Source organism: Mastomys coucha, unplaced genomic scaffold, assembly GCF_008632895.1.
Source record: "Mastomys coucha isolate ucsf_1 unplaced genomic scaffold, UCSF_Mcou_1 pScaffold9, whole genome shotgun sequence".
Taxonomy (NCBI): Eukaryota; Metazoa; Chordata; class Mammalia; order Rodentia; family Muridae; genus Mastomys; species Mastomys coucha.
In genome coordinates, this window is record NW_022196915.1 from 56,658,425 (window position 1) to 56,669,521 (window position 11,097).

General features: G+C 50.1%; 1 protein-coding gene across 7 annotated transcripts in view; it reads right to left on the bottom strand.

Annotated features, from left to right (window-relative positions):
- Nucleotides 1-1,266: 1,266 nt before the first annotated feature.
- Sorbs3 (sorbin and SH3 domain containing 3) overlaps nt 1,267-11,097 on the bottom strand; it is a 31,403-nt gene continuing 21,572 nt past the window's right edge. For all 7 annotated transcript variants that reach the window (XM_031361482.1, XM_031361479.1, XM_031361481.1 and 4 more), the window contains 8 exons: nt 10,971-11,023; nt 10,839-10,885; nt 10,537-10,651; nt 7,233-7,358; nt 5,161-5,469; nt 4,331-4,431; nt 3,985-4,091; nt 1,267-2,028 (listed from right to left, as the gene is read on the bottom strand). In XM_031361482.1, coding sequence (XP_031217342.1) covers nt 1,967-2,028; nt 3,985-4,091; nt 4,331-4,431; nt 5,161-5,469; nt 7,233-7,358; nt 10,537-10,651; nt 10,839-10,885; nt 10,971-11,023 — 920 coding nt within the window. In that variant the 3' untranslated portion in view covers nt 1,267-1,966. The remainder of the gene's footprint in view (nt 2,029-3,984; nt 4,092-4,330; nt 4,432-5,160; nt 5,470-7,232; nt 7,359-10,536; nt 10,652-10,838; nt 10,886-10,970; nt 11,024-11,097) is intronic.

Here is an 11,097-nt window from a genome sequence, read left to right on the forward strand (position 1 = left end):
AGGAATATAAAACACTAGGTTAAGGGATCAAAAGCAGGCCAGCAGGGCCCTGAGAGTCATTATTTCTAGGCAAGAATGGGCTGGACTTGCTAATCTAGAGCCAGGCCAAGATGAGTCCTGGGTGTAGTGGCTGAATGGAGAAGGGCATAGTGGCACGCAGGTCTCGTTCTGCAAGCAGCTGTTTAACCATCCTGGCTGGGGTCCAAGCCACACCCAGGCTCAAGGAACCAGCCAGGGCCAGGCCATTGCCCTGTGTACCTAGGCTTTCCCCTGTCCTGACAGACCAGGTGCATCACTCTTCCTGTCACCAACTCTGCCTCGGATAAGGACCTTAAGTGACAGGCCAAGGAGCTAAGAGTACCAGGAAGAATAGAGAGGCAGCCCAACCCTAGTCCCTCCCAGAGTCCCATGTGATCCTTCTGCTCTAAGGACCTCTGGACAGGAATTGCAAGGCACGTGGTAGATAGGATACAAGGTTGAGCTGACTCCAACCTTCAGTGAGGATGTGGCCCCTGAATTTCTGAGCTTCTCTCCTGGTACCAGCTGTACTGTTTGGATTAGGTGACACCTGAGTAGCACCTTACTGCCTGTTCAACTGTCAGCCACAGCCAAGAATGGCGCTTTCTATCAGTGGCTGAGGCGGCTCTTGTGGAGGCTGGAGGAGGAGTTTGACCTTCAATTCCAGGCCAACCTGGGTCATAGAGTAAGACTCTGACTCAACAAGAAAGAGAATGGAGTTTTCCTTTTCTGGAGGAAAGGCCAGGCCCAGGATGTGCTAATGTCCCCAGAGGCCACCAAGCCCTGGACGAGCAGACTTTGGCCACCTCTGCCCCACCCACTCCCACCCAGCTTCCCCAAACTGAATGCGCAAAGACTTGATCCCAGAGAAGAAAAACACAAGGGTTTGGTGTAGAAACTGAGCAGAGAAAAGGAAAACCTTAGTGGGGAATAGTTGGAAATATTATCAAGTTCAGTAACCTCATGCTAACAGCTCCAGAATCAAAAACACATCGCAGCCCCCAACTCTGGACAGGCCCTACCCTGTCCCCACTGATGCTAGTTCTCAGCCCTGGGAGCTGCTGCATTTTCCCTGTCACCCCTGCTGAGACAGGAGATTAGTGATTTACTCCCTTCCTAAGTGAAGCTGGCCCACCTAGCTCGGACTATAACCCATGACAGAAAGAAATCCCACAATCACAATGGGCAGAGACCCCTCCCCCAGCTCCTCCCCCTATGCCCACCCAAAGAAAAAATGATGCCGACAGGTCCCTGGTATCCACGTTTATTTTACATTCTCTTCCAGAGGGGACCCGGACACTGGGAAGAGCGGGGGAATTAGGGCAGCAAGCTTGTCTCCCTGTAAATACATCTTCTGATAGGCCAGGGCAGCTGTGTGCCTCAGTCGGCATGGTATGTGTGGAGGCCCTACCTAGGGGCTCAGCAGGCTCTGGGAAGGGAAAGCCTTGAGGTGAGGCCTCTCACTGGGTCTTGAAAGCTGAGGAGGTGTTCCCCACCTTGCTTCCAGGCCCAGCTGGAGGCCAGAAGGCAAAGTGGTAGCAGGCAAGCTGGTGAGAAACGGGAGGAGGCCTTTGGTCTCCACCAGGGTAGAAGACTGGTCCTTATTAGAGGAACCCCATGGGGGTGAAGGAGAGCCAGTCCCCATTAGTGGAAATGCTGAGGGGTTGGAGGCGTGGGGGTCTGGTCTCAATAAGGCCTGGAGACGGTCTCCACATGAAAGCAGATGTCTGTATTTGAGGGGCGGTGAAGGGGGCTGTCAAAGGAATGCCTGTGACTTGAGGGTGGGAATCAAGACTTCAAGGAGGCTTGGAGGGAAAGTTGCCGGGGGTCTCTGCAGAAGCTGGGAGCACAGGTCCTGGGGAGGAGGATACGGAGGGCCTCTCTCCCTCCCATACTGCTACTGCTCCCCACCCGATCCTCGTTGGCTCCAAACTACCATGGAGACCACTCACACTGGGGCTACATAATTTCCAGGGAATGTCCCAAATTTCTGAGTTCTCCGGGAGACACCTGAAAAAGAAGACGGGTTCCGCGGGTTAGGGCGCGCCCCCGGCTGACAGTACCTGGAACTGCAAGCTCGCAGAGAAAGGGCTTGATTTCCTCTCCTCATTCATGCCCCCTAGCGGTACAAACAAAGCTGCACTTCTAAAGCAACCAAGACAATTTTGTACACAGCACCAACTCCATGCCTCTTGGAGAAAACCAGGAATTGAGATGACGAATCACAGATCTTCTAGGGGGAGGAACCCACTGATATAATAGAACACCTTCATTTTAAAGATGGCTCCTGGGCTGCCTAAGGGTAGAGCTGGCTTCTGGCTTGCTAAGACCCCTGGAAAAGCATGTGTCCTAGGGTGAGGAAGGGAATGTCCTTGAAAAGCACTAATATGAAGAAGGGGCTAGGATTTTAATTTTCCGCCTTTTTAACTAATCTACACATAGCTAGTCACATGTAGCTACTGGATACTGTATCAGAGGGCACAGGTCCAAGCCACTTCCCATGGCGTTATGGCTTCTGCTATAGAAAGGGCGCTTTTTCTTCTTGACTATAGAAGTCTACAAAACTTCATATGTGGTATAAAAGAAATGCCAAAGCAAAGGTGCATGAGTGTTGCAGTGTGGTCTATTGCTGTGTATTGTAAAGCTAAATACTGGCCCTGGTCTGGTTGCCCCCAGGGATGAGAAAATCCTCATATACACCAAGTGATACTATGTAACCTTGCTCCTTAATTTAAAACTATTGGTTGAATAAAGATGCCTACAGCCTATAGCTGGGCAGAAGAGAGATAGGTGGAGTTTTGTTTTCCAGGCTTGGTGTCAGAGGTGGGACCACGAGAGAAGAGAGAGGGGAGAGGAAGATGCCATGGGGTAAGGGGTTGTGAGAACTGGCCATGAGGGCTGGCCAGTTGGAGTAAGAGCTGCCTCGATGGAACAAGGCAAGTCATAACTTGGGGCTATTGATAGGGAAGTAAATACTAATAGCTTAAAGAGTAAATATCGGCCCAGATCTAATGCTGTGGGAGTCTTGTTATACATAGAAAAGTTGTGTATCTTTTATCTGGGAACTGAATGATCAAAGGTGGGGTAGAAACCCCCAATTGAGATTAATATTTTTCTACAACACATGAATAAAACAAACAGCGAGGACCGCTAACTCCTGTGGTGTGAGAAGCGTACCTGGCACTGAGCCACTGAGATTAGATAGGGAAGACTAGATTACCCTGTGACCTCCTCTGCCTAGATAGCACTTCAATCCTTTGGGTCCCAAAGTCTGCTTGTTAGAAGTCAGGGCTTCTAGCCCTTCTCTTCTCTCCTTGGCCTGTCCTTTGAAGCCAAGAGTATCCAAGGTGTGCCCGCTCTGGGGAGTCTGGTAAGTGGGTCAGCTGACACCAGACAAGATCAGCAAGATCCTTGAAGTACCATGTCTTGGGCCAGTAGTGAAGGGCTGAGATCTTTTGGGGGGGGGGTTGGCAGGGGAGTTTGAGATAGGGTTTTATTGCATAGCCTTGCCTGTCCTGGAAGTCCACCTGGCTGGCCTCAAATTCACAGAGAACTCACCAGTCTCTGCCTCCCGAGTGCTGGGATTAAAGGCGTGTGCCACCACTGCCGGGCTGGCTGACATCTTATGTTGTTTCTCAGGTTTCGAGTGTGGGTGGAAGCAGGGGAAAGGACACTAGGGTGTAAGACCTGCTTGAGGAAGCAGTGGTATGCAGAGGGGAGAAGCAAGGGCCCGGGAGTTGGGAATCCGGTCCCAAGTGTGATTCTACGGAGGATCACACAGCTGAGGCAGGTTCCCCTGGGCCTGACCTCTCTTCAGGACAGGAAGGGAGGTGCTGTCAATTCAGAAGGTCAATGGGGGTGTTGGCTACGAATCTTTACTGATTCAGCACCCACCGCCACTTAAGTCCCGAAGGAGACCCTAAGATCCCTCTTTCTGGCCAATCCTCCCCTCCACAGGCTACATACCCACAAACCAGCCATCATCACATTGCTGCATGACATCCACACGGTCCCCCTCACGAAGTTCCAGCTCATCCTCATTCTGGGGCCTGTACTGGTACATGGCCCGGTACCTGTAAGAAATGTCAGCATGGGTGGCCAGAGGCCTCAGGTTCCTTGCCAGACCTGTTGGCAGAACTGTCACTTCCAGTGCCCAGTCCCCATCACCTAAGCACCAAAAGACTACCTCTACCTGGGAGTTTCCCCAACCTATAGGTGAGGGGCAACGGTAGGACCTGGGATCAGTGCTGCCTGCCAACAACTCCCTCCCAAGGCAACACGCCCCCCCCCACACACACCAGCTGGTACTCACGGAGTCCAGTGTATCTCTGTGTTTGGGGAGGAGGGCCCCAAGTTTATGGAACGGCTGGTGGCTCGAGGATGGGACAGGGTTGGTCCAGGGCTACTGACACTCTGGGGGTTTGTGGGAAGAAAGAAGGAGCATGAGAAGGAGGTATAAGGGAGAAGTAGTAGACTGGGGTCCCACAGCCTGAGGAGCAGTGTTTTCATGCTTTCTCATCAAGCTCCCAGGACCAGGAGGGTGCGATCTGACTAGGTCACTTTGGCAGCACTTGGATGTGGGCCCAGGCCCCAAGCAGTGTAGATGGCTGGACTTCTGAGCCCCAGCAAGGACAAACCAGGCCCAAGGAGTAGCCAGGAGCAGCTGTACCTGCTCAGAGAAGCGTGCTGGGTGAACGTGTGGACCCAGGGCCAAGAGCACAGGGAAGGGCTGCCAAACACCTCTGCTCAAACCCTGCCTTATCAGTCTCCCACAGTGGGAACTGTTAGCTTTTCTACACAGGGAGACTAAACCCAAAGAGTACAAGCTCTGTGCCTGTAGGCCACACAGCACACAAATACCAGAGCCCTGATATCTAGTATCTACCTTGCTGAAGATCTACACTAAAAAAATGGCATCTTGGAGGGTCAGGTCCAACCTGCCACCTTAGCTGGGCCTGCCCATGCCTCTCTGAGCTGGAGGATCAAAGATCAGAACAACCTCAAGGGGGGTAGGGCCAAAGCAAGATGGGGCCATGCTAAGTTTTGCCCAGCTTCTGGCTTCTCCGGAGGTTGTCCAGGAAGGATTAGCAGTGTGGACCAGTCAGAGGATAGGAAGGCAGTGTGAGAAGCAGGCCACCTCACCTGGGTTTGGGATCTGGGCTCCTGGAGGGTGATGGGAAAGGGGAAAGCGGAACGTCGAGGGGAGGTCCGACCTCCCCAGTCAGTGGGGTCCACAGGTATTGAGGAGGGGTGGGAGTGGCTGCTTAGATGAGCAGTGGTTGTCAGGTGAGGTGATGCAGGGAGCTGGGGACCATCGTCACAGAGCCTGAGCCGGGGCTCCCGGTTTATCTGCACGTAGCTGGCAGGGAAGATGCCTTGGCGTCCGGTGCCCGTGATGCGCCCCTCGTACCAATGTTCGTTCACCTTGCGGATCAGGCAGATGCGTTCCCCCTGAGGGGTTAGAGAGGAATTGTTGTCAGCAGGGGTTTCCTGGGCATCACAACCTGAGGGTGGCTCACCTGGGTCATTTCATTCAAGCCTAACACTTTACATGCATGATGGGTCAGGCTCAGAAAGGGTCAGTAGGTTATCTAAGGTCACACAGCTAAAAAGAGAGGAATCAGGAACAAGTAGAAAACTAAGCTCTCCCCAGAGCAGGCAGCACTGGATTTGGATCAGCTCTTTCCTCTGGCATAGCTTACAACACTATCAATCCCTACCTCCAGTCACTAATTACAAACCCTAGTTACAATTCCCCAATGCCAAGTCCAAGTTATATGACCTTGGGCAAGCTGCTCTGCCCCTCTAAGCTTGGTTTCCTTCTGTGTTAAGTGGGAAGACCAACCACTGCTGCGGAGACACAGAATCAAGGGTGGCCTTTTAAGTAGCAATGGACAGATCTTAGCATGCCACCACAACTCAGTCCTGCCCTGACTCATATGTCCTGTGACCCTCTCCCAGGGCAGAAGGCATCCATCCTTAGGACAAGCTGATGGAGGCTGGTATAGGACTGCCAGCATGTCAGCAGGCTAATCTAAGAAAGATGTCCCCACCCCTCACTGCCTGGTCCTGTCCTGCTCAGCCACCCCCACCACCACCTCCTTCCCTGCCTATCTGTGGAGCCAGCCTTTTTTTAGAGGTACTCACTAGAGACATCTATGGCCTTTGTCCCCAAATTCAATCAAATGAAGGCCAGTCCCTTGTCTCGCAGAAACTTTTCATACTTTCTTTACCATAATCTAGCACAAAACATACTTGTCAGTAATATCCCAGAAGCCACATACATACATGTATGTGTGCACATCGGGCCTCGTGTTTGATACAGTACCCTTTGCACACAAAACCTATTTCTAGTCCTTTAAAAATGTACGTTATGATCTTCAACCAGATGATTAAAGACACAACAGTAGGGTCAGGCCTGATGATGGCTCGTACCATACCATAATCCTAGTATTTGAGCAGCTGAGGCAGGAGGACTACAGGGAATTCCAGGCTGTCCTGGCCTACACAGTGAATTCTAGGCCAACCTGAATGACAAGAGTAAGACATTGTTCATAATAGAAAATAGAATAAATATTTCAAAAGTAGAATAAATTGGCCAAGCCATGGCACAGGCCTATAACTCCAGCTATTTGGGAGGCTAAGGCAAGACTTTCAAAAGCTCAAGGCCTTGGGGCTGGAAAGATGCTTGGTAGTTAGGAGTATCTGGTGTTCTTGCAGAGGAGCAGGACTCCATTCCCAGCACCCATATAGAGGCTCACAATCATCTGTTGCTCTTATTTCAGGGGCTTGGGGCTCACTTTTGGCCTCCATAGGCACTGGATACATGCAGTACACACAAACACGCAAGCAAAATACTCATAGATGTTTTTAAAAAATGGTTCAAGGCCAGCCTGAACTATACAGTTCTAGGCCAGCCTAGGCTATAGAGTGAGTTCAAGGCCAGCCTGGGGAGCTTAGCAAGACCCTGTCTTTACATTAAAAATAAAACAAGGGCTGTACTAGAGCCCTTCCTTGCCCTATGTGACAGCGACCCTTCGTTCAGTCATCAGTACTGGGGCTAAAGAATAAAAGATCAGGGGTAACCTATTCTAAGAGATTGAAAAAAACTAAAATTCTGGGTACAGTTAACATTTTTAAAAGTATTCATTTCTTTTTGCAGGATCCCCTTTGCCTTCTCCTGTCCCACTCTACCATGCCCTGCCTGGCCTCACCTTTCGGAAGGACAGCTCCACCTCCAGGTCTCCCTTGAAGGTATACTGGGCTACAGCGTCTCCATACTCCAGCACCTGGTATGTGGGTGGCTTGATGGGCTTGGGAATCTCATCTGCAGGCAGTACCTGAGGGGAAGGTGTGAGCAAAGTTCAGACCAGATATCAATGGATACATATACACTCATGCTCCCGGAAGAGGGAGCCACACAGAGGGCAACGTGGACAAGGCTGCCCCTGGTCAGATGTCACATCCACACACTGACCAGGTACAGCCTAGCAGGTGGCAATGTGAGTACAGGCAGGCACTGTGAGATGGGTCATCCAAGAAGGCTTCCTGGAGGAAGACTTTCCAGTGGACTGATGTGCAGTGGGACAGGCAGAGCAGGACGGTGAATGCAAAGACAAGTCAGTCCAACAACAGAGCTACAGATGTGGGCCAGAGGCAAATGAAGGTGGTAGAGTGTGGTGGTTTGAATAAGAATGGTCCCCATAGGGTCATATATTTGAATGCTTAGTCACTAGGGAGTGACACTGTTTGAAGGATTAGAAGGATTAGGAAGTGTGGTATTGTTGGATGGTTGGAGGAAGGGCGTTTCTAGGGGTGGGCTTTGAGGTTTTAAAAGCTCAAGCTATGCCTAGTGATTCATCCCCCCCTTCTGCCTTTAGATGAGGATATAGCTCCCATCTACCGCTCCAGCACCATGCCACCATGCTCCCTACCATAATGATAATGATCTAAGACTCTGAGACTGTAAGCCCCCAGTGAGATGCTTTCTTCCATAAAAGTTGCCTCAGTCATGATCTCTTCAAAGCAATAGAACAGTGACTAAGACATACAGTCTAGAAGGCTTGGTCAGCTTTGTTTCCTCTGCTAGTTAAAGAATTAAAAGGCAGGAAATATCTTGAGCGCAATGGGTAGCAGCAGAGAAAAGATCAAGCACCGCAGACATTTATTAGCAAACAGAATCAGCCGTGGGAGAAAGGCGTTTCTCGGGGCTGAAGAAATACACACATGCAGCAGACACACAGAGACAAAGCTCCTCGGCAAGGGAGGCTGAACAGTCCAGTCTCTTCTGGACTTTTCTGGGGTCTTTTAAGCATCTGAAGGCTCTTCCTTTCCTGATTTAGGGTTGGTCAGTTTGAAAAGCTGGATGGATGTCTGACTGTAGTGTAACAGTCCTGGCCTTGGTGTCACTGGACCAGTCCATTAGCAGGGCCTGCTGGGGGGAACAAGGGCTTACAAGGCCTGTGTTTGAAACTGTCAGGCTTTTGTCTCAAGTCAGGAGGGTGAGGAAGACACCCACCATCTTGGAAATTCACCATCTTTGCTACCTAGCCATGGCCCTTCTCCCTCTCCCTACCAGGGAGTCTGTCTAACTCCCAGTCTCTCAAGGGTTCTGCAGAGTAACTTGTTCTAGAGCTGAGGATTTATTGTTGTTGTTGTTGTTGTTGTTATTTGACTTGTTTTCTTCTCAGTATATATCTCTGGCTGTTCTGGAACTCACTAATGTAACCCAGGCTGGCCTTGAACTCACAGAAATCCACCTGGCTCTGCCTCTCCAGTGCTGGGATTAAAGTCATGTGCCACCAGGCCTGGATCAATTTATTCCATCTTTTACCACTGCTGAGGGCCAAGTAGCCCTTGGTTTAAGTGTCCTGGTCCCTCCTGCCCTTTGGGTCCCATGTTTTCTTGGTTAACCCCATTCATAAAAATCAGTAAGCTAATCAACCATTTCACACTAAGCTGTGGATGACTGCTGGTCTAGACGACTGTATATACTCAGTAAAACTCCGTTGAAAACAGAGAGGATGTGTAGGTGGACGGAATCTGTAATACCTATTAAACCAAGAGCCTGAATTGCAACTGCCTACCCAGTTATCAAAGGGACAGCATAATGATAAGTGAGAAAACAGTTTAAGTTAACCAACAGGAACAGAAAGAACAGTAACAATAATAATAATCACAACTTGGTCAGTCCTGGTGGCAATCACCTTTGATAACAAGCACTTGGGAGGCAGAGACAGGCAGACCTCTGTGAATCCAAGACCAGCCTGTGCTACATAGTGAGCTCCACACCATCCAGGGTTACATAATAAGATCCCATCTCAAAACAAAACCACAACAAGAAAATTAATTCTTTTTATTTTATTTATGTACTTATTTTTATTTGTGAGATGCAGCTAAAACAGTATTTAGAGGGAAATTTACAGTATCAAATACTATTATTATTTATCACCTAAACTAACATGAGGCAGGAGGATCACCATAAATTTGAGGCTAGCCTGGGCTACATAGTGATTCTAGACTAGCCTGGGCTGCTGTGCCACTCTTGTCAAAGGAAAAGAAAGAAGAAAAAAGAAAAAAAAAAGGCTAAACTTTCACTTGTGAAGACAATCATTATGTCATGATCATTAAAGAAAGGATGATGTCAGGGGGGAGGCTACTGAGGGCAGAAGCCTGATGACCTGAGTTTAGACCCCAGAACCCACAGAAAAGCCAGGAGCAGAGCAATAGCAAATAAGAAAGCCTGACTTCAGGCGGAAGGCAGGAACTGACACCCCGGAATTGTGCTCTGGCCTCCAGATGTGCACCACAGCAGGTTTGCACTCACACATACAAGACTAAATATATATGTTTTAACAATTTATTTCATTTATTTTATGTGCGTTGATAGTTTGCCTGCATTCATGCTTGTGTGAGGGTGGCAGATGGCCTGGATCTGGAGTTATAAACAGTTGTGATCTGTCATCTGGGACCTGAACCCGGGTCCCCTGGAGGAGCAGCCAGTGCTCTTAACCACTGAACTATCTCTCCAGCCCCAAGAATAAATATTTTTTAAAATACAAGGGAATATTATGAATAGCTTTATGCCAGAGGTCTAGTTTGCTACAAATTAAGACACAGTAACAATAACTTATAGGTCTTCTTGAGACATGACTTTTTTTGACTTAGCACAGACCCGCCATCTCTAAAGAGATATAATTATCACTACCCAGGCAGTGTGAGAAACAAACGGAAGCACACCTGAAAGACGCATTTGCAGGCGAACTGTCACCCATCTCACCCATCTGATTAGTTGAGACCAGGATAGAAAGATGGAGCCTGAGAGCTAAAATCTAGGGCCCTAATGGGGTGATGGCTTCTAAGCGAGGGTCTCTTCATCATCTCCCGGGGTTGGGAGACAGTCTGAGCCCTGGACTAGGTGATGTGCGGGGCCCAAGACATTCAAGTGAGATAGCGGAGCCCCCCTCAATGTTTTGCAAGACACCTGGAGTCTGCAGTTTCTACGTCTCTCCCACTCACCTCCACATAGTTAGCGGGGAAGATGCCGAGCCGGCCATGGTGTTCCCCCTCCAGCCAGTTCTTGTCCACTTCTTTATGGATATAGACAATGTCACCCTTCTGCAGAGTCAGCTCCCTGGAGGGGAGAACAGTGGACAGCACCGGGTTCTTGAGACTTCCTCCTTCAGACACTGCTTGGCATAGCACCTCCTCCTCCAGCCTTCTGCTCACAGAAGCCCGGGCCCTTCCCTCGCCCTCGCCCTCGCCCCCTCATAGTTCAGACTGCCCAGGGTGGAGCGGCAAGGGCTGAGAAAACCACTTACTTGGGGGACTGCGCCTGGAAGTCAAACTTGAGCCGGGCGGCCTTCCTCTGGGAGAAGAGAGAGAACAGAGTGGGCTACCTCAGACAGACAGGGACCTGCCCAGACACTCCCTGACCCTAGGGACTCTCTTACCTTCTTCTCCTCCTTCCTCGCAGGGCTGCTACCCCTTTCAGAGGCACTAGGCTCTGTGGAGAAGCACCACCTCAGCTTGGGGAGGTCATGTCTGGGGGGGATCGGGTTGGGATGGGTTATGCTCCCC